Raw genomic sequence first — 17,143 nt, 5'->3', positions numbered from 1 at the left:
TTTTTGCCTCCGTGGTTTCTGATGAGAAATCAGCATTTTCTTTTAGTGGGATTCCCTTTTACATAACTGGTTGCTTTTCTCTTGCTGCTTTCAGAATTCTCTCCTTGTCCTTGGCATTTGATTATTCTGTGTCTGGGCATAGGTCTCTTTGAGGTTATCTTGTTTGGGGTTTGTTGGGCTTTTTGAATATGCACTGTTTGCCTTTCATTAAATTTTGGAAGTTTTCTATCATCATATTTTTGCATATTCGGTCTGCCTCTTTCCTCTTTCTCTCCTTCTGGAGTTTCTGTAATGCATATATTAGTATACTTGATGTTGTTTTACAGGTCTCTTAAACTCTGTTTACTTTTTAAAATTACATTTTCTTTCTGCTCCACAGCCTGAATCAATCATTTCAGTTGTCTTTTCTTCAAGATCACCGATTTTTTCACCTGCCGGCTCTAATCTGCTGTTGAAAACTTCTCGGGACTCCAGCAGTTCTGTTTTGTTCCTTTTTAAAATTTCTATCTTATTAGTGAAATTCCTCATATTGTTCATTCATTGAACAATCTTTCAATGTTCTCATCTTTCAGTTCTCTTTCTGTGCTTTCCTTTATTTCCTTGAGCATATTGAGGATAATTTTTTTTTAAGCCTTTGTCCATATATCCATAGTTGGGTCCTCTTCTGGATTTTAGTCTTGTTTCTTTGGATGGGCATCATTTTCTGTTTCTTTCTTTGTTTTGCAAATCTTTTGTTGAACACTGCACATTTTAATATTTTAAAATATTATCTGTGGGATTTAGTCCCTGAGCTTTCCGTTCTGTAAATTTTTATACAGCTAGTGATGTGACAAGATTTTTCTTGAGTGCTAGGAGCCAACAAAAAGAAACAAATTAAAGTAAAAACATCATTCATAGTCTCTGAAAATTTGCTCTTCTTTGGCTAGTGGTCTCTGACAGAGCTTAGCCCTCCTATCAAGAGAATCATCATAAGGCGAATATGAAGTGCAGATCCACTCTGCCTTCACTGAATCTGTAGTGGTTCCTCTTTGTTGCCCTTGGCTTGTCTTTGCCAGTGGCCTTAGGAATTCCTCTATTTATAGCAATTAGAGTTCCCCCTCTACTTTCTTTGAAATAGGTTTTCATCCCTCCTCGATGCTGTAGTATATGACTTAATGCAGGCAGTCCTTTGCCCAATATCACTTTATCTTAATTAATTCTTTGACTGCTTTAGTTGTCTGCAAGATGCTTCTCTCCCACAGGACAAATTCTGCTGAGTGAGCCTGAGACAAGTTTCCTAGTTCCATCTTTCAGGCTTCTACCTGATTGGCACTGATATACAGGTACCCAAGTGTATGCAAAGGTGTTACTCTGTTCCCTCTGGAACAAATCTATGGATCCTCAATGGGAGTGCAGGTCACCTCTACAGTAGATGAAGGATTAGGGGAGAGTCAAGCAAGGCTGCCATGAGCTTTGTCTCCTGTTTTTTGAGTGGCTTTTTTTTTTTTCATTCATCACTTGCCCAGTTACTGCAACCCTTTAACTGTTTTCTGGAGTTTATAGTAAGACATATTTACCAATTATTGCCAGTTATTTAAAGATTCTGTGGGGGACAGAATCCTGGAGCATCATATGCCACTGTCTTGGTCAATTGGAACTTCTCATATGGCTTTTTATTGTAGTGGTAGTATATAAAGTAAATACACCTCAAAGGAACATCATTTTCAATTAATTTCTTTAGCTTTCCCTGAGTAAATTTCAAACCATTTAAAGTACAGGGTTTTTTTTTGTATTTGTAAAATCCAAATTCACTTTTAAAAGTTTTTACTTTATTTTTTTTAACTCTCGTTTTTGCAGGATGGAGGTTTACTTCTGAATAATCCTTCTGCATTGGCAATGCACGAATGTAAATGTCTTTGGCCAAATGTACCATTAGAATGCATAGTATCCCTGGGTACTGGACGTTATGAGAGTGATGTGAGAAACACCATGACATATACTAGCTTGAAAGCTAAACTGTCTAATGTTATCAACAGTGCTACAGATACAGAAGGTTAGTCTTCTTGCTTGTTTGCTACCTTAAAGCATTTTGACTTCTAGAATTCAATTTTTGGCCAAGAATGCTGATCCTAACTGCAAAAGAGAATATTATGTCAATATTGTAGTCTTAGGAAGCACATGGGATCATGTATTTGTTTGTATTCTTTTCTTGTCATGTGACCCTAGAATAGAAACCCTTCTCCATCTGGCAGCTAGTACTATTTTTTTTTGCCTACATAGGGTTGGAGAAGTGTCTAAAGCAGGAATAGCACAAAGATTTGGAGACTCTCAAGAACCAGGAAAAAGCAACAGAGTCAGGTTGCTTTTAATATGTACATGATTTGATGTGAAAATTAGGTAATTTAGGGGATTAGATTATTTAGTAATGTGGAGACAAACTGACATTAGAATAAATCACTACTTCTACTCTTTGTCCCCTTGTAGTCTAGTCTCCATACAAAGGCCAAAACAATCCTCTTAAAATATAAATTAAATCATGCCTTTCCCTGGTCAGAACCTCTCGGCTTGCCGTCACACTTGGAACGAAATTGAAAAACTTAATTCAAGGCCCTATAAAACCTACTTCATGTTGTCCTCCTCTCCTTCCAGCCATACTGGACTTCTTACTGTTCTTTAAGCTTTCCAAGAACTCTCCTGTCTCATAGCCTCTAAAGTTCCTGTATTCTGTCTATAAGGCCATTCTCTCAGATATGCTTGACTCATTCCCTTGTTTTATTCAGGTCTCTGCTCAGATGTTACCTCCTCAGTGAGACTTTTTCTGACCAATTTTCTACTATCTCACTCTAAACTTTTATGCTGCTTTTTCCCCCCTTTTATAGCATTAATCTTGTTACAGATGTATTACATATTTGCTTGTATTTTGTCTTCCTATCCTCCAAGAATTTAAGGCAAGAAGTTATCTATTTATTGTTATTTATTATATTGGCCTCAGTATCACAGAATATGCCACTCTGTGAATATTTGAATTTCTAGTTTTGACCTTGAGGTTTAGATCAGTTTTTTACTATTTTATTTTTAGACCCTAAATGAAATCTGCTATCATTAACTTTTTTTTGTAACTGTTAACACTTAAAAGCCCCTTTCTGATTTCATTCTTTTCATATGAGCATGTTATTGGCCAAGTCATTAAACTAAGTGAGAATCTTAAACTTCCTATTAAGGACTTTTCACCATTAAATTATAACCCAAGTAAAGCTAATACATCGACTTTTTACTATCTGAAATTTTGTTGTCAACTCAATATTTGTTGTCAACTCAATAAAATATTTTTACTGCAAGACATCTGTTGAGTCAAAGATATTTTAAATCTGCAAATTTCATAATACTTAAATATATATATACCTTGTGCAGACCATGTGCAAACCACTAGAATTTTCAAGAAACGTGAAATGCTATCACTTCGTATTTACACTGTATAGCACATGAAAAGACAAACATAGAAAACAAAAATATTAGTTAGCTTTGCAAAAGATGTAACAAGAATTGGATTAAACCATATGTAATTGCTGATACAGATTCTTATTGACCTCCAAAGTCAGCAGTTTCATGTTCCAATTTAATATATAATCAGATGTTGGGTGCATCATCCGTTTAGCGTGGTTGTAAATTATTAAGACTATAAGTTAAGAGTAGAAATGAGAAAGGTAAGCTAGACAATCCTATGTACCAGAACTATTCCTAATAGTTCCTAATAACAGAACTCCAATGTATATTAAACAAAAACTGATAGAAATGAAATGAGAAATAGTCAAATTTATAATCATAATTAGAAAACTTAACACCCCTTTCTCAGTAATTGACAGAATAGAAAATCAGTAAAGAAATAGAAGGCTTGAACAACCAGCTTGACCAAATTGACATTTATAGACCCTCCACCTGACGGTGAAAGAAAGTATGTACTTTTCAAGTGCACACATAACATTTGCCCAGATAGACAATATTCTGGAACATGAAACATGTATCATCAAATTTAAAATTATTGAAGTCATGGAGACTTAAAAGTATTGAAATCATAGCAAGTATGTCCTCTTAACACAAAGGAATTAAATTAAAAATTATTAACAGAAAGATATCTGGAAAATTTATAAATATTTGTAAATACAGTTCTGAAAAATCCATGGGTCAAAGAAGAAATCACAAGGGAAATTTATAAAAATATTTTGACCTGAATGAAAGTGAAAATATAACATATCATAATTTATAGGATGCAGCAAAAGCAATCTTTAGAAATGCATAAAAACTTGCATTAGAAAAGAGGGGAGTTCTGGAAAGCTGGCAGAATAGGATAGGTTGTGTTCACCCGTGCTCCAAGAAACAGCTAAAGAAAAATGACCAGGACAGTGATTCCAGCCAGGGTTTAAGTGACCTGAGAGGGTCTCCTGCACCACATAGGGAGGCCCTGATTTCAAAAGCTGAAGAATTGAGAGGCAGAGAACCAAAGACCATCCAGCTAGTGCCAACAGCCTAACACACCACTTTCTAAACAGAGGCACTGAGCCTTCAGGAATGCATGGATGGGGAGACAGGGATGAAGAAGTAAGCCAAGCTATGTTCCTTGAACGTTCTACACCCACATGCACTGCCCTGCCCTGTGACCCATGACTCCCCCCCACACCCCATGCACCTGAACCCTTCACCCGCACCTCCAAGCACCCCCACACCAACCCCCCTTCCTGTGCATAGTGTGCACACCTGTCCCAGCCTGACCTATCTCTCCTGTGCAAGCGCACAGTCTCGCCTCGCCCATCCTGAGAACCATGCACCCATGTCCAGCCCCTCATCCCCCCCTCCCCCTCCCTGCCCCTTCCAGGAGGTCACCTTCATGTCCTGGCCATACCTGCCCTCGGCCTATACAGTTGCACAACTCCACCTCCCCCCCCCCCCCATGACTCTGCACATGCATACATAAGCATCCAGCACCCTCCCCAGACCTGTGCATGCACACGTGCTCACTCCTGCCATGCCCCCCCCAGCTCTGGAGAAGTGTGCATCTGAACCACACCTGCCCCCAGCCCATGCAGACTCAACCCTGCCCTGCTGCCCCTTAGTGCTGCACATGCGCACACTATAGGTCCCTGCCTCCTAGACATACACACACCTGGGCCCTGCCCCCCAGACCCATGCATATGCACAGCCACATCCTCCCCACCGGGCACCCACCATATCTGTGCAGTGACCTCTTGACCACTGCACCCCGCACCCCCAACCCACACACTTGCACACCCTTGCCTCACCCCCAGGCATAAATCCCTTCTCAGGTTCTCACGTGCATTCTGTGCCACATAGCCCCAGCCCTGCACACAAATGCACCCCTGCCCCACCCCACCCCACACCTGTGCATCCATGCCAGGGCATCTGACATCACTCACCACAGACCCATGTCCCGCAACCTCCAGGACTGTGCTCCACCCCTGCACACTCAGTGCATCCACATACCGGCCCCCCTTGAACCTCTTCCCCTCAGGGACACACCCATGCTCTGCTCTCCCTGTGCCCCCACTTCCGTGCCCCATATTCCACACCCTGATACCCATGACCCATATGCTTCATGTGCCCACCTGCATCCTGCCTATGTACCAACCCCAGCACAACTGCTCAGCAACCCCCATCCACTTCCCACTATACCCTAGCTCTATGTCCCCCACACCACACCCTGCACCTGAGGTCCAAGGCCTGCCTGAGCTGCCCCTCGCCCCGACTTCATGCCACCACAACCTAGTGACCTACACCCCAAACTCACAGGCATCAGTGTACCATCTCTGACCCGTGCATATACTTGCACCACACCCCATCACCACACTGTTGTCCCTCTCCCCTCGCTTTGCATCCTGTTCCTCACCCATCCCACAAATACAGAGCTTCAGACTACTGAAGGAAATCAACTTCCAGAATAACCCTGTCAAGATATTTACATGCCATACAGGCAACAGAAGATCACTAACCATATGAAGATACAGACAGATATCGCCCAGCCTAATGACCAAATTAAAACACAGACTTTTGAACAACTAATCAAGGATGTTTGTATAATTCTTCTAAATAAAAACACTGGGATGGCTAATGACATAAAGGAGATCAAGAAGACTCTGGAAGAGCATAAAGAGGAATTTGAATAGAAAAATAACATATCACAGAGATTTAAGATGCTGTAGACTAAATAAAAAATATACTAGAGACACACAACAGCAGATTTGAAGAGGCAGAAAAAAGAAAAGGCAAACTAGAGGATAGGACAACTGATTTTGAACACACAAAAGAGCAAATGACAAAAAAAGATGGAAAATTTTGCATTGGATCTCAGGGAAGTGATGGACAAAACAAAGCACACAAATATAATAATCATTAGTATCCCAGAAGAAGAGAATAGTAAAGGGCTAGGAAGATTAGTTGAGGATATAATGGGGGAAAACTTCCCAGCCCTTCTAAAAGATATAAATATGCAAGTCAAAGAAGCCTAACAAATTGCAAGTAGAATAAATCCAAATAGGCCTTCCCCAAGACACATACAAATCAGAAAAGAGGAGAGTTCTCAAATACATGACCCAAGCTTCCACCTTAAGAAACTAGGAAAAGAAGAGCAAATTAAATAAAAGCAAGCAGAAGAAAGGATTTAATAAAAAGAAGAGACATCAAAGAAATAGAAACAGAAAATCTGTAGAAAAAAATTGAAATAAAAAACTATTTTCTTTAAAAACAATAGTTTTGCAATCTTCTAGCTAAATTGCTCAAGAAATAAAAAGAGAGAAGACACAAATTACCAATATCAGGAATGAGAGAATACCATTATCACATTAAAGGCTAAGAATAGGAGCAGTATAAATGACACTATGCCAGTAAATTTGGCAGCTTAGATAAAATGGACAAACTTCCAAAAGCTAAGAAATAGATAACTTGAATCATCCTTTACCAATTTTAATTTGTAGTTTGAACAAATTTAAGTTGTAGTTTAAAAAAACCTTAACTCAAGAAAACTCAGATCTAATTGGGTTCATTTTTGAATTTTACCAAACATTTAAGAAAAATAACACCAATTCTATACAAACACTTCCAGAAAATAGTTGAATATTTTCCAGCTCATTCATTTTATAAGGCCATCATTATCCTGATACTAAAAACAGACAAAAATGTTATTAAAAACAGAAAACAACCAATGAGAATTCCCCATGCATATACTTAGCAAAAATCCTTAAAAATCTATTGATAAATTGAATTCAGCTATATGAAAAAAAGATAGTACATCATGACCAAGTAGGAGTCATCTTAGAATGAGTTTAGGTTAACATTCAAAAATCAACGTACAGGGCAGTGCGACAGTGGCTCAGTGGCAGAATTCTTACCTGCCCTGCGGAGAGCTGGGTTCGATTCCTGGTGCCCTGTCCATGCAAAAGAAAAAAAAAAAAAGAAAGAAAAACTCAATGTACAATTACCATACTGACAGATTAAAAAAGAAAATTATAGGATCACCTCAGTATATAAAGGCACCTCATAAAATTCAACATCCAATACTGGTAAAAAAAAAAGCAAGTTAGGAATAGAAGGGAACTTCTTCAACCTGATAAAGGGCATCTACAAAAAAAAAAAATCTACAGTTAACATCATACTTAATGATGAAAGACTGAATGCTTCCCACCTAAGAAGAGAAAGAAAGTAGGGTGTCTGTGGTCACTACTCCCTGGCAACATTGTACTGGAGACGCCATTTAATATAGTAATGCAAAAAAGGAAATAAATGGCATATAGATTAAAAAGAAACTTCTTTATTTATAAACAGTGTGGTTGTATAGTGGTTGTATATGTTGATAGTCCTAAGGAATTTGTTAAAAATCTGCTAAAACAAATCTGAACTTAGCAAGGTTGGCGAATACAAGGTCAATAATCAAGAATCAATCATAATTCAACATACTAGCACTGAATAATTGGAAATTGAATACATAATTCATAAGAACATCAAAAATGTTAAATATTTAAGGGAAATATAACAAATTATGTTCAATAATTGAACACTGAAAACTGTAAAACAATGAGTGAAATTAAAGAATGCTTAAATAAATGGATAAATATACTGTGCTCATTAATGGGATCTCAGTATTATTAGAATGTCAGTTCTTTTCAAATCATTCTCTTGATTCAGTGCAATTCCTATCAGAATTCCAAGAGGCAGGCAGAATTTACAGAATTTACAATTTTTGATGCAGAAATTGTAAAGTTTATTTGGGAAGACAAAAGGCCTAGAATAGTCAAAACAATTCTGAAAAAGAACAAAGTTGGAAGATATAGCCTCTGATTTCCAAGACTATGAAGCTATAATAATTAAGAGACTGGTATTTATGGACATGTAGAGCAATGATATGTAATAGTATTCAGATACTGATCCATATATATAAAATCTCAAATGATTACTGACAAAGGTGTCAAGGACACTTAATGAGGAAAGGATAAACTTTCCAATAACAGATGCTGGAACAATTGGATTTCTATTTCCAAAAAGTTGAACTTTGACTTCCTCACACTATATGTAAAAATTAACTCATAATGAAATATAGTCCTAAATGTTAGAGCTAATATTTTAAAACTTCTAGGAGAATGGCTGGGAGAAAATCGTAATAACCTTGGGTTAAGTCAAGACTTTTTAGGTGGTACACAAAAAGCATGAGCCATCAAAGAAAAAAATTGATGTTAGCCTTCATCAAAATTACAAAATTTTCTCTTCAAAGGGTACTTTTAAGAAAATGAAGATAAGCCACAGACTAAAAGAAAATACTTGTAAAACATTATTGGATCCATTGTCAGATCCAAAATATATAGAGAATTCTTATAATGTGTATATAAAGAATATATAATGAAGAAGACAACTTAGTGAAAAAAAAGGGGTCAAAAGATTTGGACACGTCATTGAAGAAAATATACAGTGGCTAATAAAACGCATTAAAAAAGCTTCTCAACATCATATGTTATTAGGCAAATGCAAATTAAATCACAATGTGATATACAGCTTCTAGGTTGGCTATGGCTAAGATGCAGACTAATAGAACCAAATTTCAGCAAAGATGTGGAACATCTGGATCTCTAATACACTGCTGGGTTGAACTGCAAAATGCTACAGCGATTTTGGAGTGCATTGGGGCAGTCCTTAAAAAAAAATAAACTTACACTCACCATATGATCCAGCTATTCCGTGTCTAGGTATTTATGCAAGAGAAATGGAATCATATCTACACAAAGATTTATGCACATTTGTTTATGAAATTGTTCCTAATACCTAAAAACTGAAGTGAACCAGAATGGGAGAGAACAAATTGGAATCCTACTCAGTGTAATATTACTCAGCAATTAAAAGGAAGGAAGGAACTATTAATACATACTATATGACATGGATGAATCTCAAAAGCATTTTACTAAGTGAAAGAAGCTACATACTGTATGATTTCCATTTATTTGAAATTCTAGGAAAGGCAGAGAGTATGGGGAACAATAAATGAAGCATGAAGGAACTCTTTGGAGTTATGGAAATGTTCTGTTAATGATTGTTGTCATGGTTACATGAGTGTATATATTTAAGTCAAATTACATAAAATTTGCAAATTTTATTGCATATAAATTATTCCTCAATAAAGATGATCCAGAAAAATTAAAAACAGAGGGAAGGTTGGGAAGGCATTTTATCAGTGGCAAACAGTATGAACAAAAGCTCAGAGAGAAGTACTGGACCAAGTGTCCTAATATAGCAGAATTATATGAAGTAGTTTGGAAAGAGAATTTCATTTGGTAGTGGTAGTCATTATTATGAATTCCTTACTCTGTAAATTAGTTTGAGTGGTGAAATAACCAAGGCTTTGTAATTTGCCAAAAAAGATAATAAAGCTAAAATTAATAGATCGCTGCAGAATAACTCAATTTTCTTATCGTCTCATCTCCTTTTTTTTTTTAACAGAAGTCCATATAATGCTTGATAGTCTGTTACCTCCTGACACCTACTTTAGATTCAATCCTGTAATATGTGAAAATATACCTCTAGATGAAAGTCGAAATGAAAAGCTGGATCAACTGCAGTTGGAAGGATTGAAATACATAGAGAGAAATGAAGAAAAAATAAAAAAAGTTGCAAAAATATTAAGTCAAGAAAAAACCACTCTTCAAAAAATTAATGATTGCATAAAATTAAAATCTGACATGTACGAAGGCCTTCCATTCTTTTCAAAATTGTGACAAGTGTATGCATGTATTCTTATAAATGAAGGTTTCATCAGAAGATCAACCAAATTCAGTAAGGAATTGTGGAGTTCATTACCTATGAATTGTAGGGATTCCTGGAAACTCAGTGCTTAAACCACTGTGTACTATATAGAGGATGTGCATAGTTACAAATTCTTATGGAAATTGGTTTTTATGACATTAATAATTACCTGAGCTAATTTAGGGTTCTTACTATTGTAAGTGTTGGTTTTTGTAGATATTGGTATTATATTGTTAGAATATTTGACAATTTGTTAATATATGTGCCAAACAAGAAACTGAAAAAATGTCATATTGTACTTTATATTTTTGTTTTAGTCACCATAATCATGTTCAATTTATTTGATCATTGGTTTTCTTTCATGTGGAAAACTTAATTTCTTCTAAATTTACATTACTTAAGTTTTCACTAGCTATATTATGCAAGCCACATAATGACTTTTACTGTAATATCATCTAAACTGATAGATACAACCAACAAATGGAATTTTCTCTATCAAAATACTTTTACTTTGAAATAAGAAAGAGCCAGATACAATTTCTTATTCAAAATTTGCTTATTATAACATTGGTTCAAAAAGGTAGGTGGTGTTCTTATCAACTACTTTTTCCTCCTGAAATTTCAAGATAATAGTGCATGTTAACTTTTCTAGGCTAGCTCTAGCTAGTTATAAAATTATTTGACTTAACTGAAAAAAATACTTGTTATTAATGAAAATAAACTATTGGAATAATCTATCATTAAAAGAGTAATGTCATTTTTAAAAATTATTTTCCTTTGGGCGGGCCATGGTGGCTCAGCGGCAAGAACGCTTGCCTGCCATGCCAGAGAACCAAGGTTCGATTCCTGGTGCCTGCCCATGTAAAAAAAAAATAAAAAAAAAGAGAGAAACATTTTTTAAAAAAAATTATTTTCCCTTATTATGTAGCATCCCATTTCTTTGTAGATGAATACACTTGTCTGCAATATGCTTTAAAAAAATTAGATGTGTTTTACTTTAAAAACTCTTTTAACCCTCTGGATTTCACAGAAGTTAATGGCATATACACGCAAATCATCTTTGTTATGTTATCTTTCCATTTGCTATATAAATTTTTATATCATGATTGGATTTCTCAAGAAAAATGAAAAAAAAAGATAAATCCTTTTTTCTGTACAATTTCACATAGACTAAAAGTAAACCATTTGGCCCAAATTGTGACATTGTTTCTTTGCAATATAGATTCCTAAAGGCAGTAGGATATGGTTCAAAGAGTGCTTGACGGAGTTGAAGATCTGGATGCTAAACCTGACTTTGCTGCAGAGTCATGTGTGTAACTTTGAGGGAAGCAGTTAGCCACTCTGGGCTTCAGATCTTTCGTTTGTAGAATAAGGAAAATTGATTTTTTTTGTTTGTTTTTACTCTACTTTTATGGCAATCCTCAACATAAATTCTACAACTGTACAGGAGAAAGATGGGAAGAAATGTAAAAATGAGTTTTTCAGTCTTAAACAGGTAAAAAATAAATCTGCCCTTTTCAGAGACAAAAGAGGAAGAATAGTCTATTTGGGGGGAAGGGATAAATTCTGCAACTCATCAGTTATATAATAATATAAATAATAAAAGTTGCTTTAGTTCTCAGACCTTTTTGGGTGTCTCAGAATTATTTCTATAATGGTATACTGACAGTATTTCAATTCTGTTGTCTTGCTGCAGATATTATTGTTTATTAAGAAATAGTACTTCAGATGGAGTTGTCACTAGAGGCTTACAGGCTGGGTTGAAGGGGATTTCCCCTGATGAGTGAAGAGAACCTAGTTCAGGTTATAATTACACTATGCACTTCTTCCCCTTCTATGCCACATTTTTATCCAGGAAAAAGTAGATATCAAATCCTTTAAGAGGGATGGAAGTCACAAAAGATTAGCATGAAATCTGAGGGGAAAAAGAAGTTATTTTACAGCTTTGTTTCCATCATGGGAGTGAGGGAATCCCTTTGGGCTTCCCCTCCCCAGCAACCAATGACAGCTGCCTCCTCTTTTTACTTACTGCTGAGCTGCCAATCACATTCAAAACTCAAATTTTTATCTAACCTACTGTGCCCTAGAATTAGTTCTAATTACAGTTTTGAATATTTCACAAGTATTAGTGCTAATAATGTGCCTAAAAAGCATAAAAGCAGTTTTTAGACATGGTATAAATAAATGTGAAGCTATTAATGATTCTAAAGAAATTGTATAATACATCTTTTGTTCTGAAAATTCATTCATATTCAACTAGAACAATGTTGTAAATGTAACAAAAATAAAAATAATTGGAATTCAGAATTTTTTAGGACAGTCTGAAATAAAGTAATTTATAAGTGCATTAAAGTAATACTTATGGGATTTATATATTTGTACCTTATTATGAGGTAATTATTTTCCTAATTCTTTTCCTTCATCTTTTTTACAGCTGAAATTGACTCTGTCCCTTGTTTTTGCTTGTTTGATTAGTTCCTTCTTGAACACTGTAATACACAAGTGTACTCTGCCTCCAGCTTCTTCTTAAACCACTCAGCATGGCACATGCCTATAGCCCTGTCCTTGTTTCTTCAGCTCTTTTTACTATACAACCAAAGATACATCTGATTTTGTGGCACAAGGTTTTCAGTCTGGTTCTTGACCTCATTTGTACTTGAAACTGGTTATCTGAAGAACTGTCTAATTTGCATGAGATAACCCACATTTTATGAGATCAGTGATTTCCTTTGTCCAAAAGCAGAGTAGATTTGTTTCAGGGAAGAACATACATAAATAAAACTCTTTTGAAGAAGATGTGCACTTGCTACCAGGGTAGGTTACAGACTGTTCTTTGGACTTTTTTTAAAGCAAGGTAAGTTTTGTTGTTACAATTTGTTTATAAGAGAAAAATTTGAAAGAGATATAGAGCTGGTCAGGTTCCTTCCAGCATCATCATTCTATGGTTTTGATAAAAATGAACAGTGATCAGAGAAGTCAAATATTTGTTGAAGAAGAAAGTGGGATACACCTGATTATATATATATATATATTTTTAGCATGGGCAGGCACCGGAAAACGAACCCGGGTCCTCTGGCATCGCAGGCGAGCATTCTTGCCTGCTAAGCCACCGTGGCCCTAAAAGCCATGTTTTTTTTTTTTTTTTTTTTTTACATGGGCAGGCACCGGGACTCGAACCTGAGCCCTCTGGCATGGCAAGCAAGCATTCTTGCCTGCTGAGCCACTGTGGCCCACCCCTGATTATATTCTTTCTTGTCTATTTATATTGCTTATTCTATAAGACTCAATGGATATCTTGGCAAACGTTTTATTCCTCTTGATACACTTATGTATTTAAATCAATTTTTATTGGGATATATGCATACACTATATAATCCATCCAGAGTGTGCTATCAGTATAATCACCAAGTTGTGCATTCATCACCACAATCAATTTTAGAACATTTTCATTACTCCAAAAAGAAAAACCCTATACCCTTTATACCCCCCTATTGTTGACATTTAGCATTAGTATAGTACTTTGTTACAATTAATGACAGAATATTAAAATATTACTGTTAACTATAGTTCATAGTTTATATTATGTTTATTTTTCCTGTATACCACCCTATTAACACCTTGTAATAGTGATGTACATTTGTTCTAATTCATGAAAGAATTTTCTTATATTTGTACCACTAACCACTGTCATCATCTACAGCAGCATTCAACTGTCTTAGATCGTCCCATATTTTATCCTCTAGAACTTCATTCTAGTGACATACGTGACCCTAAACTTCCCCTTTCAACCACATTCACACACATAAATACACTGTTAATTATACTCACAATATTGTGCTACCATCACTTCTAGCCATTTCCAAACATTTCATTCAATTCAACCTAATTAAAAATTCTACACAAATTAAGCTTCAACTCCCCATTCCATCTCCTGGTAACCTATATTCTAACTCTATGTGTTTGATTATTGTAATTAATGAGATCATACAATATTTGTTCTTTTGTGTTTGGCTTATTTCGCTTAACATAATGTCATCAAGTTTCTTCCATGTTGTATGAATCAGGACTTCATTCCCACTTACAGCTGAATAATATTCCATTATTTATATATACCACATTTTGTTTTTCTGGTCGTTGGTCGATGGATACAGGTTGCTTCCATCTTTTAGCAATTGTGAATAATGCCACTATGAGCATCAGTCTGCAAATGCCTGTGTCCCTGCTTTCAGTTCTTCTGGGTATATACCTAGTAGCAGGGTTGCCAAATCATATGACAATTCTATACTTAACTTCCTGAGGACCATCAAGCTGTCTTCCACAGTGGTTGCACTATTTTATATTCCCACCAGCAGTGAATGAGTGCTCCTATTTTTCCACAGCCTCTTCAACACTTGTAGTTTTCTGTTTTATAAATAGTGGCCATTCTAGTAGGTGTGGAATGATATCCAAATGTTTTGATTTGCATTTCCCTAATAGCTAGTGATGTTAAGCATCTTTCCATGTGGATTTTAGACATTTGAATATCATCTTTGGAAAAATGCCTATTCAAGTAATTTGCCCATTTTAAAAATTGGATCATTTGCCTATTTATTGTTCAGTTGTAAGATTTCTTAATATGTTCTGGATATTAAACTTATATCAGAGTCTTGGCTCAGGTTGTGGGTGGCTGCACTGTGAGTCTGCTAGGTCCTCAATGCTTCCATCTTCTCTACTAGCAAAGATCTTGGACTGTGGTAATGCCAGTAAGATTCCTCAAAGCCTTGGCCGAATCTCGCTATTTCATCTAAAGTACATCTGTACTGAAGACTTGTTCATCTAACATTAAAATCACATGAATTTGGGGCGGTGCAATGGTCGCTCAGTGGCAGAGTTCTTGTCTGCCATGCTGGAGACTCAGGTTCGATTCCCCATGCCTGCCCATGCAAAAACAAAACATGAATCTGAAATACAACATGCAGCACACAGACAATAAATCAAAACTTTGTATTAGTACTTTCTAGCAGCCAGCGGATTGTATAAATCACAGAAACTGCAAATGAACCAGAAAATATCAAATACAAATATATTGTTTCTGTTTTCATTTGTAAGCTGCTAGAAAGAAATATACCAAGTAGTGGAGCACCTTTTAAAAAGGAAATTTATTAAGTTGCAAGTTTACAGTTCTAAGGCCTATAAAAAAATCCAAACTAAGGCATCCAGGGAAAGATACCTTAATTCAAGGGAGGCCAATGGGTATGAAACAGCTTTGTCAGCTGGAAAGTCACGTGGCTGGCATCTACTGGTCCCTTGCTCCTGGGCTCTGTTGCTTTCAGCCTCTGTTCCTGTGGGGGCTCTTTATTTTGCTTCTCCAGGGCCAGTTTTCATCTCTTGGCTTCCCTTGGCTCTCTCCAGGTTCTGGCTTGCTTAACATCTCATAGCGATATCTGCTGGGCTCCAAGCATCTCCAAACATCCAAGTCTCTGTTCTCCAAGTGTTGGCATCTGTGTCAGCTCCACTATCTCTAAAATGTTTCCTTTTTAAAAGGACTTCAGTAAAGTAATGTGGCCCCCCCTGGAATGGGTGGAGTCACTTCTCCTAATCAGAAGGTCACACCCACAATCAGATGCACTACATCTCCATGGAGATAATCTAATCAAAAGTTTCCACACTGCAGTATTGAATCAGGATTAAAAGAAACGGCTGCTCCCACAGATTGGATCAACATTAAAACGTGGCTTTACTGGGGTACAGAAACTGGCACAGTACCAGTAAATGTTCTGCATTGCCAGTCACACCTTCCAACTGTGAAGTCTCGGTACTCATAGGAAAGTGACTCGCAAACCAATCTGGTGGGCTCTATGTGGTTTATAAAAATCCTAAAAAGGCATTACTCATCTATATCAACTGAAACTCTTGCTGCAAAACATGACTTTCCACAAATCAAGAGAACACTGAAACCATCCAGGACCAAGCAGCCATCCAGCACCAACCTTACAGTTCTGTCTTTGAATGAGGACCTGATACACTGCACAGCATTTTGATGGCAAGATTTGGTCTTCCATGGTTGTGCTGAAGTAACAGGTTTGCCTTGAGATGCAACAAATATTTTGGTGATGGATGAGAAAATTCTGCAAAAGAAGGTAATCTTCAAACAATATTCTTCAGGGAAAGAGCTGCTGTATTTTGGAATGTGAAAGATAAAACTATGAAGCAGGTGATATAAGTTCTAGAGAAATACAAAATCCAGCCCTATGAAATCGCATTGGTACACTGAGAAAATGAAGAGCTTAACTACATAAAAATGGAGGGGTAGTCAGAAATTCACAGAGAAGACATCAAGTTAAATTCTGAGCTAGATTTAGATGATACCATTCTAGAGAAATTTGCTTTCTCAAATGTTCTTTGCCTTTTGGTGAAACTGACTGTTTGCGAAGCATTAATGGATAAATTCATTGAATCTATCTGGTTCATTTAGAGGTTTTAAGAGCTGGGAAGAAAGGGAATCTATCTCATGAAAAAAAAAACTGCAGAAAATGGGTAAATCTATGCTCTAGGACACCATATAAACTTGAGTTCAAACTTCTTTATCACCCCTTATTTCTACTGGGACAGAGAAAACCTGGAAGAACTTTATGATAAAACCTGTCAGTATCTTGGGTTTACTTGTAGAGTTAAGGGGGCCCTGAATAGCCAAAGCCATCTTGAAAAAGAACAAACTTGAAGGACTCACATTTCCTGATCTTAAAACTTACTTCAAAGCCACAGTAATCAAAATCGCACAGTTCTGGCACAAGGACAGACATATAGATTGATGGAACTGAATTATGAGTTCAGAAATCAACCCTCATAATTATGGCCTGCTGTTTTTTTTGAGAAGGGTGCTAAGTCACTG

General features: G+C 36.4%; 1 protein-coding gene and 1 pseudogene across 4 annotated transcripts in view; both read left to right on the top strand.

The window, feature by feature from the left end:
* The window catches only part of PNPLA8 (patatin like domain 8, phospholipase A2), an 85,552-nt gene extending 73,659 nt beyond the window's left edge, over positions 1 to 11,893 (top strand). For 2 of the 4 annotated variants that reach the window (XM_077167600.1, XM_077167534.1), the window contains exons 9-10: positions 1,837 to 2,032; positions 9,970 to 11,893. In XM_077167600.1, coding sequence (XP_077023715.1) covers positions 1,837 to 2,032; positions 9,970 to 10,244 — 471 coding nt within the window. In that variant the 3' untranslated portion in view covers positions 10,245 to 11,893. Of the gene's footprint in view, positions 1 to 1,836; positions 2,033 to 9,969 lie in introns of those variants that run through there. The other 2 variants (XR_013178513.1, XM_077167704.1) reach the window with 2 other exon arrangements.
* A 4,012-nt stretch (positions 11,894 to 15,905) lies between these two features.
* LOC143686832 (required for meiotic nuclear division protein 1 homolog pseudogene) lies at positions 15,906 to 17,102 on the top strand (annotated as a pseudogene).
* Positions 17,103 to 17,143: the final 41 nt, after the last annotated feature.

The sequence above is a fragment of the Tamandua tetradactyla genome, chromosome 1 (genome assembly GCF_023851605.1).
Source record: "Tamandua tetradactyla isolate mTamTet1 chromosome 1, mTamTet1.pri, whole genome shotgun sequence".
NCBI lineage: Eukaryota > Metazoa > Chordata > Mammalia > Pilosa > Myrmecophagidae > Tamandua > Tamandua tetradactyla.
Note: the sequence above shows the minus strand (reverse complement) of the source record. Positions and strands in the feature narration are given on the sequence as shown.